This window comes from Schistocerca serialis, chromosome 11 (genome assembly GCF_023864345.2).
Source record: "Schistocerca serialis cubense isolate TAMUIC-IGC-003099 chromosome 11, iqSchSeri2.2, whole genome shotgun sequence".
Lineage (NCBI taxonomy): Eukaryota > Metazoa > Arthropoda > Insecta > Orthoptera > Acrididae > Schistocerca > Schistocerca serialis.
In genome coordinates this window covers 113,201,828-113,221,135 of record NC_064648.1, presented here as the reverse complement: position 1 = coordinate 113,221,135, position 19,308 = coordinate 113,201,828, and the positions used below count along the sequence as shown (strand labels likewise).

At 45.5% G+C, this 19,308-nt stretch overlaps 1 protein-coding gene across 1 annotated transcript in view; it reads right to left on the bottom strand.

Moving 5' to 3' along the window:
- LOC126426710 (alpha-mannosidase 2) overlaps positions 1 to 19,308 on the bottom strand; it is an 813,563-nt gene that overhangs the window by 579,679 nt on the left and 214,576 nt on the right. The window contains exon 2 of the mRNA XM_050088631.1: positions 13,275 to 13,367. Within this exon, the coding sequence (XP_049944588.1) occupies positions 13,275 to 13,358 (84 nt within the window). The 5' untranslated portion in view covers positions 13,359 to 13,367. The remainder of the gene's footprint in view (positions 1 to 13,274; positions 13,368 to 19,308) is intronic.

Below are 19,308 nucleotides of genomic sequence, written 5' to 3'. Positions count from 1 at the left end.
TGTTCCGTGCGCGGCTTTTATTTATTAATGTCGCTGCTCATCAGTACCGTAGCGCGACCCCTAGGTTTGGTTGCAAGGCTGTAATATGGGTCTGAGATGGCGAGGCAAACCATTGTGAATGGGAAATAAAAGTTCATGTAAAGTAAGACCTAGTTTAAAATGTCTATGTTCGCGCGCCATATTAAAACAGTTCTTCAGTAGAAAACCTAAAACTGGGAAGACCATTAAGGTGGCATATTATTTTGGGGCATGTTACGTGCGTAAACTGTACATAGACTACGACAAAAACAACGGCGCATGTAACTTATACCCAATAGCGTTATGCGAGTACAACCTCATCTTTCAAATACACAGAAAAAAATCACAACACCAAAAACTAATTAATGAGGAGTAATGAAACTTCTGGAATAAATTTAATGAGGAGGTGTTGAATACGACTGGGGAGAAGAGAAGTTTGTGGCACAACTTGTCTAGAAGAAGGGATCGGTTGCTGGGACATGTTCTGAGGCATCAAGGGATCACCAATTTAGTATTGGAGGGCAGCGTGGAGGGTAAAAATCGTAGAGGGAGACCAAGAGATGAATACACTAAGCAGATTCAGAAGGATGTAGGTTGCAGTAACTACTGGGAGATGAAGAACTTTGGTCAGGATAGATTAGCATGGAGAGCTGCATCAAACCAGTCGCAGGACTGAAGACCACAACAACAACAACAATCACACGACTGTACCATTGGTGGTCATTGCGACTCCTCTGGAATACCAGCGGACACGTTTCTTGATTGATGTTCTTGTTCAGTTGTGAGTCTCTTCGGCACTATTTTGGCACACACCTTTGGCATGTGCAAAACTCCCGGAAATAAATCTACAAGCGAAGTGTTTACGTTTCGCGCGTCACCCATCAGCCTCCTTGTTAAACATGGTTCTGATTCCGCAAGAGCAGCCGGCCGGGGTGGCCGTGCGGTTCTAGGCGCTTCAGTCTGGAACCGCGTGACCGCTACGGTCGCAGGGTCGAATCCTTCCTCGGGCATGGATATGTGTGATGTCCTGAGGTTAGTATGGTTTAAGTAGTTCTAATTTAGGGGACTGATGACCTCAGGAGTCCCATAGTGCTCAGAGCCATTTGAATCATGTTCTGAAGTCCCCGGCTAGTTTTCAGTTCCGCGGCGACGGACGGCAGATCGCTGTCGCGCTGTTTCACGCTCTCCGCCCGCGCCCTTTGTCCGCCATTTAGCTCAAACTCGCTTCCCGCACAGCTTCCGACCGCTCTTCACAAACCGCCTGTGTTTGTATTTCCGCACACGAGTGTCACACAGTAACACAGAACGCCACAGTGGAGCTCACCTGGTACGCAATGTAGAGGGAACTGCTGGGCAATTCATCCGGGTAACAGAACAACAGTGTTGGACGGTCACTAAGCTGCGCAGAGCACGCAACTAAAACTACACTCGGTTCATCATAAGAGGAAACTTGATGTACACAAACACAAACGCGACGATTTGTCAGCAGCCGTAGCACACGTACACTGATGCTGTTACGCTATTGCAAGTAGGTCCTACTTAAATATTAGATAACATATTACTAAGTTACATTAAATGAAACTTTAAGATAGTCTAATATATTCAGCCATCAACGTGTTTGTTAATCATGCTTTAGCTGTGTAGCTTTTATTTAACAAAGCATCTGCATTGTTGTGCTGTCAGTGACACGCTGTTAATGTCGTTGTTGTTGTGGTCTTCAGTCCTGAGACTGGTTTGATGCAGCTCTCCATGCTACTCTATCCTGTGCAAGCTTCTTCATCTCCCAGTACCTACTGCAGCCTACATCCTTCTGAATCTGCATAGTGTATTCATCTCTTGGTCTCCCTCTACGATTTTTACCCTCCACGCTGCCCTCCAATACTAAATTGGTGATGCCTTGATGCCTCAGAACATGTCCTACCAACCGATCCCTTCTTCTGGTCAAGTTGTGCCACAAACTCCTCTTCTCCCCAATTCTATTCAATACCTCCTCATTAGTTATGTGATCTACCCATCTAATCTTCAGCATTCTTCTGTAGCACCACACTTCGAAAGCTTCTATTCTCTTCTTGTGCAAACTATTTATCGTCCATGTTTCACTTCCATACATGGCTACATTCCATACAAATACTTTCAGAAACGACTTCCTGACACTTAAATCTATACTCGATGTTAACAAATTTCTCTTCTTCAGAAACGATTTCCTTGCCATTGCCAGTCTACATTTTATATCCTCTCTACTTCGACCATCATCAGTTATTTTGCTCCCCAAATAGCAAAACTCCTTTACTACTTTATGTGTCTCATTTCCTAATCTGATTCCCTCAACATCACCCGACTTAATTCGACTACATTCCATGATCCTCGTTTTGCTTTTGATGATGTTCATCTTGTATCCTCCTTCAAGACACCATCCATTCCGTTCAACTGCTCTTCCAAGTCCTTTGCTGTCTCTGACAGAATTACAATGTCATCGGCGAACCTCAAAGTTTTTATTTCCTCTCCATGGATTTTAATACCTACTCCAATTTTTTCTTTTGTTTCCTTTACTGCCTGCTCAATATAAAGACTGAATAACATCGGGGAGAGGCTGCAACCCTGTCTCACTCCCTTCCCAACCACTGCTTCCCTTTCATGTCCCTCGACTCTTATAACTGCCATCTGGTTTCTGTACAAAGTGTAAATAGCCTTTCGCTCCCTGTATTTGATGCCTGATACCTTCAAAATTTGGAAGACTATTCCAGTAAACATTGTAAAACGATTTCCCTAAGTCTACAACTGCTATAAATGTAGATTTGCGTTACCTTAATCTTTCTTCTAAGATAAGTCCTAGAGTCAGTACTGCCTCACGTGTTCATACATTTCTACGGAATCCAAACCGATCTTCACCGGGCTGGGCTTCTACCAGTTTTTCTATTCCTCTCTACAGAATTCGTGTTAGTATTTTGCAACCGAGACTTATTAAAATGATAGTTTGCTAATGCTCTCACCTGTCAGCACTAGCTTTGTTTGGGATTGGAATTATTATATTCTTCTTGAAGACTCGGGGTATTCCGTTTCTTTCATAAATCTTGCTCACCAGACGCAAGACTTTTGTCGTGGTTGGCTCTCCCAAGGCAGCTCTAACGGAATGTTGTCTACTCCCGGGGCCTTGTTTCGACTTAGGTCTTTCAGTGCCCTGTCAAACTCTTCAAGCAGTATCATATCTCCCCTTTCATCTTCATCTACATCCTCTTCCATTTCCATAATATTGCCCCCAATTACATCTCCCTTGTATAGCCCCTCTATATCGTTACTTTACGTTTCTGCTTTTCCTTCTTCGCTTAGGACTGGTGGTTGTCTTTCCTCGAAAGGTCTCTTTAATTTTCCTGTAGACGCTATATACAGGGCTATTACAAATGATTGAAGCGATTTCATAAATTCACTGTAGCTCCATTCATTGACATATGGTCACGATACACTACAGATACGTAGAAAAACTCATAAAGTTTTGTTCGGCTGAAGCCGCACTTCAGGTTTCTGCCGTCAGAGCGCTCGAGAGCGCAGTGAGACAAAATGGCGACAGGAGCCGAGAAAGCGTATGTCGTGCTTGAAATGCACTCACATCAGTCAGTCATAACAGTGCAACGACACTTCAGGACGAAGTTCAACAAAGATCCACCAACTGCTAACTCCATTCGGTGATGGTATGCGCAGTTTAAAGCTTCTGGATGCCTCTGTAAGGGAAAATCAACGGGTCCGCCTGCAGTTAGCGAAGAAACGGTTGAACGCGTGCGGGCAAGTTTCACGCGTAGCCCGCGGAAAATTGGCTCATGCCACAACTGGAGACCGACAGCGCCGACTTCATCTTTCAACAGGATGGTGCTCCACCGCACTTCCATCATGATGTTCGGCATTTCTTAAACAGGAGATTGGAAAACCGATGGATCGGTCGTGGTGGAGATCATGATCAGCAATTCATGTCATGGCCTCCACGCTCTCCCGACTTAACCCCATGCGATTTCTTTCTGTGGGGTTATGTGAAAGATTCAGTGTTTAAACCTCCTCTACCAAGAAACGTGCCAGAACTGGGAGCTCGCATCAACGATGCTTTCGAACTCATTGATGGGGACATGCTGCGCCGAGTGTGGGAGGAACTTGATTATCGGCTTGATGTCTGCTGAATCACTAAAGGGGCACATATCGAACATTTGTGAATGCCTAAAAAAACTTTTTGAGTTTTTGTATGTGTGTGCAAAGCATTTTGAAAATATCTCAAATAATAAAGTTATTGTAGAGCTGTGAAATCGCTTCAGTCATTTGTAATAACCCTGTATCTTATTCCTATTGATATATGCTTCTACATCCTTACTTTTGTGCTCCAGCTATTCCTTCTTAGCCATTTTTTAAATCTTTGTATTCCCTTTCTTCTACTTCATTTATTGCATTTTTATATTTTCTCATTTCATAGATTAAATTCAATATCTCTTGTGTAACCCAAGGATTTCTATTACCCCTCGTCTTTTTGCCTACTTGATCCTCTGCTGCCTTCACTATTTCATCTCTCAAAGCTACCCATTCTTCTTCTACTGTATTCTTTTCCCTTGTTCTTTTCTATTGTTCCCTAATGCTCCCCTGAAACCCTCTACAGCGTCTCGTTGTTTCAGTTTGTCCAGGTCCCACCCATTTAAATTCCTGCCTTTTTGGAGTTTCTTCAGTTTTAATCTACAGTTCATAACCAACAGATAGTCGTCAGAGTCAACATCTGCCCCTGGAAATGTCTTACAATTTAAAACCTGGTTCCTAAATCTCTGTCTTACCATTATATAATCTACATGAAACCTTCCAGTGTCTCCAGGCCTTTTCCACGAATACAACTTCTTTTATGATTCCTAAACCAAGTATTAGCTGTGAATGGATTGCGCTCTGTGCAACATTCCACCACGCGGCTTCGTCTTTCGTTTCTTACCCCATTCCACATTGACCTACTACGTTTCCTTCTCTTCCTTTTCCTACTATCGAATTCCAGTCACCTATGACTATTGAATTTTCATCTCCCTTAGCTATCTGAATAATTTCTTTTAGCGCATCATACATTTTCTCAATTTTCTGCTCATCTGCGGAGGTAGTTATCTTATAAACTTGTGCTACTATGGTGAGTGTGGAATTAATGTCTATCTTGGCTATAGCAATGCGTTCACTATGCTGTTGATAGTAGCTTATCCGCGTTCCTATTTTCTGATTCAGTATTAAACCCACTCCTGCACTGCACCTGTATGACTTTGTATTTATAACCCTGTATTCACCACAATAGAAGTCCTGTTCTTCCTTCCAGCTAACTTCACTAATTCGCACCATATCTAACTTTAAGCTATCCACTTCCCTTTCTCTGTTAATACGCAGTATGAAAATGGCTGAGGCTCTTTTCTTTTCCGTAGTGAAACACGTGTTGCTGTTGTTAACGTTTTCCAGAAATTTACAGAAAAATCGGATTTGAAGTTTTCCGAGGGGCTGTATTTGATACAGTGAGAGTCAAAAGTACATTAGAGTTATAGACGAATCGGCAGCGTAGTATATCGTATAATCTAGTGCAGTTCAAGGATCGCTGATTCCAATTTCGCCATCGTCATCCTATTTTTTTTTTTTTTTCGTTCAATCTGAAATACCTACATCTCGTAACTGTAAAATTCATCACCATTTCTTATAGATAATGCGAGTCTTCTTGTTTCTAATTATACATTGCACGCGAAATGCAGGTATGGCCTCAAGACATACCTCCAGGGTATGAAACGGGTCTAAGGCGCTGCAGTCATGGTCTGTGCGGCTGGTCCCAGAGGAGGTTCGAGTCCTCCCTCGGGCATGAGTGTGTGTGTTTGTCCTTAGGATAATTTAGGTAAGCTTAGGGACTGATGACTTTAGCAGTTAAGTCCCATAAGATTTCACACGCATTTTTATGAAATGGGTCGTCATACAGTGAAAACATAATAAATACCTATGGCGCATTTGGGCTTCCACTCAATTTCAATATCGACTATTTTACGATGTCTGATTTTAAATTGTTTGATTGTCCTCCGAATTATGGACAATTTTTTTTAGTTGTAGTTGCATAGCCTACAGGTTATTTGTAGTGTCCTAGATGAGTCGGACTTAAGGAGGGAAGTAAATAATTTTTTTCAAATCTGAAACAGTATTTCTTCTTTATACAGCCAAGGACTTACCAGCGCCCTCCTCCCCCCCCCCCCCCCCTCCCCCATAGATGAAGACTTCTAAACTTTCTGAAGCTTCGTCATGTGTGTTTCCGTGTTCGTAGGCGTCATTTAAGGAGGTACATCGAACTGTCGGTATGAATCATCAATACCAAAAACTGAAGAGGGATCGTTAGTGTGGCTGTAAGTGGTATATAGTCGGTCATATTGGTATTGGTCTTGCCAGACGGACGAATTAGTTCTAAACGATATATTCAAAGTCGTGTTTGGTCAGTGTCGAAGGTGTGTGTATCCAATGCCAGTTCACGAGTTAAAGATTCGCAAACAGTTCAGTTACTTAAAAGAGAATGCTTCCACAAAGTCATATTTCTCTTTTACTCCGCAATTTTTGGCTTTAAAACTTGGAGGGCCCGACGGTACCGACCGGTCGCCGCGTCATCCTCAGACCACAGGCGTCACTGGATGCGGATATGGAGAATCATGTGGTCAGCACACCGCTCTCCCGTCTGTATGTCAGTTTACGAGACCGGAGCCGCTGACCGCATCTCGTGGTCGTGCGGTAGCGTTCTCGCTTCCCACGCCCGGGTTCCCGGGTTCGATTCCCGGCGGGGTCAGGGATTTTCTCTGCCTCGTAATGGCTGGGTGTTGTGTGCTGTCCTTCGGTTAGTTAAGTTTAAGTAGTTCTAAGTTCTAGGGGACTGATGACCACAGATGTTAAGTCCCATAGTGCTCAGAGCCATTTTTGAACCGGAGCCGCTACTTCTCAGTCAAGTAGCTCCTCAGTTTGCCTCACAACGGCTGAGTGCACCCCACTTGCCAACATTGCTCGGCAGACCGGATGGTCACCCATCCAAGTGCTAGCCCAGCCCGACAGCGCTGAACTTTGGTGATATGACCACTGCGGCAATTTTTTCTTCTTTGCGGAATGTAAAAGACGGAGAGCCTTTCTCACTTAGGTAGCTCGCTTTCATTCATTTCGCGGCCTCTGACCCGAAAGGAGGACGATATTAGTGTTTAACGTCCCGTCGATAACGAGGTCACTAGAGACGGAGCACAAGCTCGGATTAGGGAAGGATTGGGAAGGAAATCGGCCGTCCCCTTTCAAAGGAACCATCGCGGCATTTGCCTGAAACGATTTAGGGAAATCACGGAAAACCTAAATCAGGATGGCCGGAGCGGGTTCGAACCGTCGTCCTCCCGAATGCGAATCCAGTGTGCTAACCACTGCACCAGCTCGCTCGGTCTGACCCGAAAGTGTACTGCCACAAATATTGCTCCGCAATACTGCAATAGCTGCCGGACACGTTGCTGTAATTCGTATGTAACCTCTACGGCCCATATTAACACCTAGTTCTGGGAAAGACACCTCCCTGGTATTTACGGGACCTGAAGGCAGCCGGGGTTACGCACCCTCCAGACGCCTCCAATTGGCCGGCGAGAGAGTGGGAGGCAGCAGGTGGTTTCCCGGCGGAGCTCAACTAGCGGACAACTCGGACAGAGTTGGCTCGGCTCGCGACTTGCTGCGCCCAAGTTCTCCATTTAAAGGAAATGGCGGCCGCTCAATTACCTCATAAAGCTAGCGCGGGGGAGGGGGTGGCGCCAAGTGCTCTGCAGGCACACAGGAACGCCAAGTGGCTGCTGCGCTTCCCATAGCCAACGGAGTCAGCTTGCAGCAACGACTTGTCAACACTAAACAAGCCGTGCATTGTAAACCTAATTTCAGTCGATAGCCCACTCCCGTTTCACATTACACAGTGTGTACTTGAATGATGACAAAACCAACAGCTGTACTGGAATCCAACGTCGTTTATTCCCTTTGTAACACATTCCACCAGTTTCGACACCATGGTTTCATCTTCAGGCTTCGAGCGTAACCTGCCACAGAGGGAAGTGGCGCAGTAGTTAGCACACTGGACTCGCATTCGGGGCCGGCCGCTGTGGCCGAGCGGTTCTAGGCGCTTCAGTCTGGAACCGCGCGACTGCTACGGTCACAGGTTCGAGTCCTACCTCGGGCATGGATGTGTGTGTCCTTAGGGTTAGTTAGGTTTAAGTAGTTCTAAGTTCTAGGGGACTGATGACCTCAGAAGTTAAGTCCCATAGTGCTGAGAGCCATTTGAACCATTTAGTTAGGTTTAAGTAGTTCTAAGTTCTAGGGGACTGATGACCTCAGAAGTTAAGTCCCATAGTGCTTAGAGCCATTTGAACCATTTTCGCATTCGTGAGGACGACGGTTCAAACCCGCTTCCAACAAGCCTGATTCGGGTTTTCCGTGATTTCCCTAAAACGTTCCAGGCAAATTCCGGGCTGGTTCCTTCCCTAACCCGATGGGACCGATGACCTCGCTGTTTGGCCCCTCCCCCAAATCAGCCACTCAAACGTAACCTGCGATTCACAGCAGTTATAATGTGCCACAACAGAGCCGTATGCAGTGGAGCCAAAATTGACTAGCATCCAGTAAACGGGTAGCACGTGTTAAAAAGAATAAACGACGTTGATATTTCAATACAATGGCTGGCTCTGAGCACTATGGGACTTAACTGTTGAGGTCATCAGTCCCCTAGAACTTAGAACTACTTAAAGCTAACTAACCTAACGACATCACACACATCCATGCCCGAGGCAGGATTCGAACCTGCGACCGTAGCGGTCGCGCGGTTCCAGACTGTAGCGCCTAGAACGGTCTCACTTTCCTTGACAGACTACCAGACAGGCTGGTTGGTCGAATTGGATGGAGGAGTGGGGGGGGGGGGGGGTGAAGGGGACGAAACAGCGAGGCCGTCGCCCCATTGGATTAGGGAAGGAAGTTGGCCGTGCCCTTTCAAAGGAACCGTCAAAGCGATTGCCTGAAGCGATTTAGGGAAATCACGGTATACTAAATCAGAATGGCCGGAAGCGGGTTTGAACCATCGTCCTCCCGAGTGCGTGTCCAGGTGTGCCAACCACTGCGCCACCTCACTCGGTGGACTTAACAGAGAGTGGTCCGCATATGACGTAAGAGTAATTTTATTTCCTGAACGGTTCAAGGTATCTAAAATACTTTTTCAAAAATAAAAACCCCTCCTTGCAACCCTGGAATTGAGATACATTCTATAGAACTGGAAGTCTTCAAACATGCGCTGTGCGAAAAAGGAAACTGGTCTGCAAAATATTTATAACAGCGACTTTATAAGCGCTGGAGGACTTGCATTGAGTGTCGGGGAGATTATGTTGAAAAGTGGTACAGCTTTGTACCACTTCGGCACAATAAATAATATTTGAAAAAATATTTAAGGTTTTCATTTGACTCACCCTCGTATAAGTACATAGACCTGTTTATTTCTACAATGGTTTACATCAGTTTACAGCTTGAACATTTAGCTATTTTCCGACATAATCACCATTTCTGTCGACGCATTTTTGCAGACGCAGTGGCAATTTTTTGTAAGCTCATGTCATACCAGCTCGCCGCCATGCTGTTCAGAAAGTTACGAACCTCTTCTTTCACCTCGACATCGGAGCTGAATTGCTGGGACCATAATTAACACTGGCAGGTACTGTGAGGTTCTGAAAAAAGTTAAACGGACAATTCAGAACCGGAGAAACGTTGAGCGAGGGCGTACACATTCTCCATGACAACGCTCGCCCACACATCGCTCGGCAAACCGTTGCTCTCCTGCAACAGTTTCAGTGGAACATAGTCACCCACCCACCCTATAGTCCTGACTTGGCGCCCAGTGACTATCACCTGTTCCCTAGGGTAAAAGAACATTCGGCCGGAAAGCGATTCAGCTCCGACGACGAGGTGAAAGAAGAGGTTCATAACTTTCTGAACAGCATGGCGGCGAGCTGGTATGACATCGTCATTCAAAAACTGCCACAGCGTCTACAAAAATGCATCGACAGAAATGGTGATTATGTCGAAAAATAGCTAAATGTTCATGCTGTAAACTGATGTAAACCATTGTAGAAATAAACAGCTCTATGAATGAGCCGTGGGGCTCGTTACTGGCGTGCCAGTCTCTTCGATGTCCATTATCGATCCCTCGATGTTTCTTATCTTTGTTTGCCTTGTTGTTCTCCGCAATCGCGGGGCGAGTGGCAGTTGACGTTTGCTCGGGCTGCCTGCTGAGACGCCGCGAGGTACGAGTGTGGGAAGTAACCACGTATGTGTGGAGTCGGTTGTACGCGGTCTGCCGGTTCAGGATGCAGGATATGTGTCGGCTGCCTGCCTGTCTGCTCTCCTGATTTTGCGACCGCCTAGCTTGGGTTGCTGCCTGGTGTATCCTACACGAGCCATACCGGATGTCCAGCAGAGGGTAAGCAGCCTTGGCTTTCTTTTAAAGAAAAGGAGCAAATGTGTAAGACCCTTTGTAACCAATGTTGGTGGCCTCTTATGTGTGGCCTTAGCGTTTACACTGCCTTTGGAGAGAGCTAATTCTTTTAAATTTAAATAGTTGGGCTTCCCTGTTCTCGTATAATCTTTTGGGGGTTTTATTTGAATTTTCTCTTTGAGGTCCCTTCCTTGTGCTCGGGTAAGTGTTTACTTGTATAGCGGGAAGTGAATCATGGTTACAACTCGGAGAAGGTGTTTGATGTTACTGCCGCCTCCGGCATTTGTCTTTTCACTTACGAGGTGTGGCTAGAAAAAAACCGGACTAGTGCTGGTGAAACAATAAAACGAATGCAATAAGGCTGAAAGTCGCGTGGCCTGTCACGTGACTCTCGCTCCGCCTACTGCTCGAGTTTCATCTGCCTCCTGCACTCAGTCTGCCCGTGGCGTCTGTTTTAAGTAGTTGACGTTTTGTCTGTGCGTCGGAAAATGTTGAGTGTACAGAAAGAACAGCGTGTTAACATCAAATTTTGTTTCAAACTAGGAAAATCTGCAAGTGAAACGTTTGTAATGTTACAACAAGTGTACGGCGATGATTGTTTATCGCGAACACAAGTGTTTGAGTGGTTTAAACGATTTAAAGATGGCCGCGAAGACACCAGTGATGACACTCGCACTGGCAGACCATTGTCAGCAAAAACTGATGCAAACATTGAAAAAATCGGTAAACTTGTTCGACAAGATCGCCGTTTAACAATCAGAGCAGTGTCTGAGTTAACAGGAGTTGACAAGGAAAGTGTTGGGCAGATTCTTCATGAAAGTTTCAACATGAACAAAGTGTGTTCAAAAATGGTTCCAAAGTGTCTCACAATTGAACAGAAGGAACGCCGAAGAATGATTTGTTCTGACATCCTGGAAAACATTGAAAGTGATCCCACCTTCTTACAAAATGTTATTACTTGCGATGAACCGTGGTTTTTTACTTACGATCCCGAAACTAAACGCCAATCGATGCATTGGAAAACTCCTGGTTCTCCACGACAAAAAAAAGCACGAATGTCAAAATCGAAATTCAAGGCAATGATGATTGTTTTTTTTTTACATCAAAGGGATTGTGCACATTGATTGGGTACCAGAGGGACAAACAGTGAATCAGCATTACTACATTAGCGTCCTGGCTACCCTACGTGAGCGAGTACGGAGAAAACGGAACGATTTGTGGAGAAAAAAGTCATGGATCCTTCACCAAGACAATGCCCCAGCTCACAGTGCGTTGTCAGTGAAGACGTCTTTGGCAAAACACAACATTCCCAACTTAGATCATCCACCCTACTCACCTGATTTGGCCCCCTGTGACTTTTTTCTTTTCCCTAAAGTCAAGTCAGCTTTAAAAGGAACTAGATTTGAGACTGTTGAAGCAGTAAAAGAAAGAGCGACGGAAGTAATGTATGGACTTACCGAAAATGATCTGCAGCATTGCTATGAACAGTGGAAAATTCGTATGGAGCGGTGTAGAGACCGAGGAGGAGAGTACATTGAAGGAGATAACATGAAATTGTAAATAATTGTAAATAAATGTTTTTTCCAGCATCAGTCCGGTTTTTTTCTAGCCGCACCTCGTAAGTGTTGTCATCCCTTCGAGCGACCTGGTGTCACTCCTCGTTAATTAATGCTGGTTTATGTGTACTTGATTTTGAATTGGCCAATTGAATTAATATTTTGGAGCGCAGTACAGCACTAAGGCAACCTCATTCCATAAGCACTAAGGCAACCTCATTCCATACCACAAAATGGTTCAAATGGCTCTGAGCACTATGGGACTTAACATCCAAGGTCATCAGTCCCCTAGAACTTAGAACTACTTACACCTAACTACCCTAGGGACATCACACACATCCATGCCCGAGGCAGGATTCGAACCTGCGACCGTAGCGGTCGGGCGGTTCCAGACTGAAGCGCTTAGAACCGCTCGGCCACTCCGGCCGGCTTGTATACCACTTGTGCCCCAGTCTAGTACCTTAGTTTTCAGTGGCACGAGTTCGCTCCACTACCGGTTTTACTGACGTGCTCCCTTCAAAATCTTCTCCTGTATAAGTTTGCCCCATGTGTGTCTGGGAACACACAGATGAGCTTTAGTGTGACTTCAGTGCCAGTCAATTAATGGAATCTTCATTTTGGCATGGCTTCCACTGAAGAGTTTGAGTGGAGCGTAGTGTCTTCGATTTGTTATTCATTTAATTACTGTAAGTTTGTTTATTTAATGGGAAGCAAGACATTTAAAGAGTGTTGGTATTAACTCCCCCTAGTTGCTGGGTGTTGCTAATTCGTTCCAAATGGCGCACTACTTATTCAATGGCAAGGCTGTTGATTAGTTCGTTACTGTGAGTACGAATTCACGCTATTTATTTGTTGCCGATATTGTTAAAGTGTCTGTGTCGTGATTCAATCACTAGCTACGTGTTTGAGCTAAATTGATATAAACCTTACATTGCCTCCTTAAAATTTGTTGCCAGCAGAAACCCTTAAGACAACTAAGTTTTGTCACTGGTTATATTAACCTTCACTGGGATCAATACTTCATGTAGTTAAATTTTGTCTTAAAATGTGTATTTCTCTGATGTAATAAACGAGTGATAAAAGAAAAAAGCAAAGGGCCTGGTCCTTCCTCTTGTGTCCGGTTTGTAACACGTATCAATGAACTTATAAACAAATAGACCTTATTCTTGGGATTAGGCTGGCAGTAGAAGGCCAGTAGGCCTTACCTTGAGCGGCATGTCGGTCCACTTCTCCTTCCTGTCCTTGTAGCGCGACTCGAAGTTGGCGTCCCAGTACTCGCGGCTCTTCATCCAGTACGGCTGCAACACACAAAACAACGGGCGCTGTAGCACACCGAACACGTACAAGCACACGACAAACAGGGCGAAGCAAGCACACGTGCTGCGGCAATAACACCTAAGATTCTATCGTATCGCAAAAAGTGAATGATTACCTACCACCCCGTTTTCGTGTTACACTCAAGCGCCAAAGAAGCAGCTATAGGCATGCGTATTGCAATACACAGATATGTAATAAGGCAGAATACAGCGCTACAGTGCGCAACGCCTATACAAGACAACAAGTGTCTGGCGCAGTTGTTAGATCGGTCACTGCTGCTACAATGGCAGGTTATCAAGATTTAAGTGAGTCTGAACTTGGTCTTATAGTCGGCGCACGAGCGATGGGAGACAGCATCTCCGGCGTAGCCATGAAGTGGGGATTTTTCCTTACGACCGTTTCACGAGTGTACCGTGAATATCAGGAATCCGGTAAAACATCAAATCTCCGACATCGCTGCGGTTTGTAAGGGGTCCGTAGGCCCTTACTATAAGTTTTGCGACAGCGCAGGTCGACAGGACAAACAATCGATAGTGTGCGTCGGGTGGCGAGAGCAAGAGCGAGTGTTGAGATAGTAGAGTGGGACCCAGGCTGCGGGCCGGGCCGTGGGGCGGCCGGTGGCCGTAATGCAAGGCCGTACCGACAACGGGGGTGGCCATCGCCGCGGTTTAACCCCTTTCGTGTTAGAAATATACGGGAAAGAGAGCAAGTACAATTACTAGTGTGATTCAGTGATATTTCAGTGCCGATATTTGTATTTTCGCGTCTACCGCGCCGGCATTATTTGGATTGCAGTGTTGGATTGTAGTGTTGGATTATAATGATTGAAATTGCGTGTGACGATAATGAATAACGAAAGGGCCTGTGCTGAGATTAGCCGTTATTAATTCTGTACGACGAAGGCAGTGGCTGTCTCCTTATTTGTGTTTTTGTGATGAATATAGGTCAGTGATTAATGAAGCTGTGTTGTCGTTCTTCTTGGCACCAGACATTTCTTTATTACAGCATTTGAGAAGGACAAAATGGAATGTAACACCTCCGTAGCAGTCCAATCCGATTGCCAGCCCCATTAGGTACACGGTCACATTAATTAATATCTGTTTTGGGCTGCTATCACATCTCGATCGAGCGGGATAAGTAAGTAGATTAAACCGGAGTGTTACAGGTTGCAAAAAGATCCTGCAAGAATAGGACCAACGAAGACTGAAGAGAATCGTTCAACATGACACAAGTGCAACCCTTCAACAAATTGCTGCAGATTTCAGTGCTGGGCCATCAGCAAGTGTCAGCTTGCGAACCACTCTAAGAAACTTCATCGATATGGGCTTTCGGAGGCCAAGGCCCACTCGTGTACCCTTGATGACTGCACGACACAAAGCTTTAAGCATCGCCTGAGTCCATCAACACCGACATTGGACTGTTGATGACCGGAAACACGTTCCCTGGTCGAAAGAGTCTCGTTTCAGATTGTGTCGAGCGGATGGACGTGTACCGGTATGGAGACAACCTCATGAATCTATGGACTGTTCAAGCTCGTGGAGACCTGTAATGGTGTGGGGTGTGTGCAGTTGGAGTGATATCCGACCCCTGATACGTCTAGATACGACTCTGACAGGTGACACGTACGTGAGCATCGTGTCTGATCGCCTGGATCCATTCGTGTCCATTGTGCATTCCGACGGACTTGGGCAATTCCAGCAAGACAATCTGATACCGCATAAGACCAGAATTGTTACAGAGTGGCTCCAGGAGCATTCTTCTGAGTTTAAGCACTTCCGATGGGCACAAAACTCCCCAGACATGAACATTAATGAGCATATCTGGAATCCCTAGGAACGTGCTGTTCAAAAGATATCCCCACCCCCTCGTACTCTTACGGATTTATGGACAGCGCTGCAGGGTCCATGGTGTGAATCCCCCCGCACTACTTCAGACATTAGTCGAGTGCAAGCCACGCCGTGTTGCAGCACTTCTGCATGCTTGCTGGAGCCGTACACGATATTAGTCAGGTATACCAGGTTCTTTGGCTCTTGAGTGTATTTATTTACCGTCATTTACAAATTGACTCTGAGCACTATGAGACTAAACATCTGAGGTCATCAGTCCCGAATAACTTACTACTTAAACGTAACTAACCTAAGGACATCACACACAACCATGCCCAAGGCAGGATTCGAACCTGCGACCGTAGCGGAAACGATCTAACAACTGCGCCAGACACTTGTGGTCTCATACAGGCGATGCAGACCGCAGCGCCGTATTCTCCCCGTTTATACACACTACTGGCCATTATGATTGCTACACCACGAAGATGTGCTACAGACGCGAAATTTAACCGACACGAAGACGATGCTGTGATATGCAAATGATCAGCTTTTCAGAGCATTCACACAAGGTTGGCGGTGGTGGCGACACCTACAACGTACTGACATGAGGAAAGTTTCCAACCGATTTCTCATACACAAACAGCAGTTGACCGGCGTTGCCTGATGAAACGTTGTTGTGATGCCCCGTGTAAGGAGGATAAATGCGTACCATCACGTTTCAGACTTTAAGAAAGGTCGGATTGTAGCCTATCGCGATTGCGGTTTATCGTATCGCGACATTGCTGCTCGCGTCGGTCGAAATTCAATGACTGTTGGCAGAATATGGCATCGGTGGGTTCAGGAGGGTAATACGGAACGCCGTGCTCGATCCCAACGGCCTCGTATCACTAGCAGCCGAGATGACAGGCATCTTATCCGCATGGCTGTAACGGATCGTGCAGCTACATCTCGAACGCTGAGTCAACAGATGGGCACGTTTGCAAGACAACAACCATCTGCACGAACAGTTCGACGACGTTTGCAGCAGCACGGACTATCAGCTCGGAGACCGTGGCTGCGGTTACCCTTGACGCTGCTTCACAGACAGGAGCGCCTGCGATAGTGTACTCGACGATGAACCTGGGCGCACGAATGGCAAAACGTCATTTTTTCGGATGAATCCAGGTTCTGTTTACAGCATCAAGATGGTCGCATCCGTGTTTGGCGACATCGCGGTGAACGCACGTTGGAAGCGTGTATTCGTCATCGCCATACTGGCGTATCACCCGGCGTGATGGTATGGGGTGCCATTGGTTACACGTCTCGGTCACCTCTTGTTCGCATTGACGACACTTTGAAGAGTGGACGTTACGTTTCAGATGTGTTACGACCCGTGGCTCTGCCCTTCATTCGATCCCTGCGAAACCCTATATTTCAGCAGGATAATGCATGACCGCATGTTGCAGGTCCTGTACGGGCCTTTCTGGATACAGAAATGTTCGACTGTTGCCCTGGCCAGCACATTCTCCAGATCTCTCACCAATTGAAAACGTCTGGTCAATGATGGCCGAGCACCTGGCTCGTCACAATACGCCAGTCACTACTCTTTATGAACTGTGGTATTGTGTTGAAGCTGCACGGGCAGCTGTACCTGTACACGCCATCCAAGCTCTGTTTGACTCAATGCCCAGGCGTATCAAGGCCGTTATTACGGCCAGAGGTGGTTGTTCTGGGTACTGATTTCTCAGGATCTATGCACCCAAATTACGTCAAAATGTAATGACATGTCATTTGTAGTATAATATATTTGTCCAATCAATACCCGTTTATCATCTGCATTTCTTCTTTTTATGGCCAGTAGTGTATGTACCAAACTATTTTCTCGAACGTCCCTCCCTTGTTCAACCGATTCTGGAGTACTGCACATGAGTGTAGCATCGGTGCCTAGTAGCAACAACAGAAGAAGTGGAGAAGATACAACGAAGAGCGCCGCCTTTCTTCACGGGATCGTTCAGTGTGTGTGAGAGCGTTACGAAGATGCTCGACAAGCTCCAGAGGCAGATGCTACAACAGAGTTCGTTCCCGGAAGGGTGGGTCAACGTATTGCTTCCTGTCACGCATGTCTCACGAAACCAACACGTCGAGAAAAATCGGAGAAATTAAATCTTATACCTAGCCTACACTGAGCTCCTGCAGTATGAAGTACAAATTTGGATAGATGCTCTGTCCACTAATGTATGTTTGTTTTCTTATTTCTTGTACACTTAGCACAAATGTCTTCTCAAACCTGTGAATAACGCCGTATGGTATGTGCTACCCCTCCCCATGTAGGGAGTATGACATTAATTAAAATAAGCATAAAACAACGGGCCCGAAGAATCGCCCCTGCGCCTAATTTCTTCCACCTAGAAATTTGTGGATTTCCACAGTTGGTATGAAATGTTTAACTGTGCGTGCATGCTTGAGCTCAGCCCACAATTTTGTTAAGTGTGTCTGCTGCGTGCAGCACGTTTAGCTTCCGTGTACGAGGGAATTCACGTGGACGGACTGAGGTCAGCTAGGCAACAGGCAAATTAATAGCCTGCTATTCCTCGTGTGAGCAGTACTTTGTGTTCAAATGTCGGGCTTTATTCCAGTCGTGCGTTGCGGTTTCTGTCGTGTAATCGCTATTGTCAACGGCCTGACCTATGTTGGTACAGCGGCCATTATAATAAACCCCAGGGATGATTTAACTTTGCCCCCTTTGCAGTTCCTTTTTTCGTCCGTCCGGGGTACAAAATTTGGAAGTATTATTACAAAATAATGTGGTGCTACAGAAGAATGCTGAAGATAAGGTGGGTAGATCACGTAACTAATGAGGAGGTATTGAATAGGATTGGGGAGAAGAGAAGTTTGTGGCACAACGTGACTAGAAGAAGGGATCGGTTGGTAGGACATGTTTTAAGGCATCAAGGGATCACCAATTTAGTATTGGAGGGCAGCGTGGAGGGTAAAAATCGTAGAGGGAGACCAAGAGATGAATACACTAAGCAGATTCAGAAGGATGTAGGTTGCAGTAGGTACTGGGAGATGAAGAAGCTTGCACAGAATAGAGTAGCATGGAGAGCTGCATCAAACCAGTCTCACGACCGAAGACCACAACAACAAACATTACAAAATCCATGTTATTTGATATTCAGGGAAGCTATTTCACTTTTGCCTATTGAAAAGTGCTTGCCCACAACGCTTGGTTTATTATCACGAAACATGCTCCTCATCTACCCACACACAAACTCATATGTGACACATGTTTAGAAGACTGAAAACAACTTCAAAACATTGTTCATTCATGGCCTTCAAGTTATTTATAGTAGTGTATGTGTTTGGGAATCTTATAACGGAAAAATACATTTAAATTAACCGCATTTTTGAGAATTTTTATGGGGTACAAAATTGCGAACACTTTCCGTCGTATTTCTGTTTTTGCAGCGCTAACATTTATGTTAAGTACTGACCTTACTTAGTATGTTATAACCAACTGTAAGCAGCCTACAAGTGGAGAAGAAATTCAGGAATATATACGCCAATACGTAGTCTTTTACGTGACCTTTCGGGGCTTATACATCTCCTAACCTACTAAAGTGACGGATGTTGGGCGCTCTACCTTGTATTATTGTCTTTTATTCCCAAATAAGAAAAAAAAAGAGCCGGCCGGAGTGGCCGAGCGGTTCTAGGCGCTTCAGTCTGGAACAGCGCGACCGCTACGGTCGCAGGTTCGAATCCTGCCTCGGGCATGGATGTGTGTGATGTCCTTAGGTTAGTTAGGTTTAAGTAGTTCTAAGTTCTAGGGGACTGATGATCTCACATGTTAAGTCCCATAGTGCTCAGAGCCATTTGAACCATTTTTGATCCTAAAAAAAAGAGTTAAGAAGGAAGCAATGGATCCCGAGAAACGGAGACGCAGAACGCCTAGCGTTGTCAGTTTATACTGACAAAACTACCGAACACAATCTGGCGACAGGATTTGATGAGTTGACGTCTGAGGGTGAAGCAAATGAAGCACTTAAGAAATATTAAGAATTACGAGGGCCGTTCAGAAAGTAACCTCCGGTTGTTTTAAAAAAATACACCAAGTTAA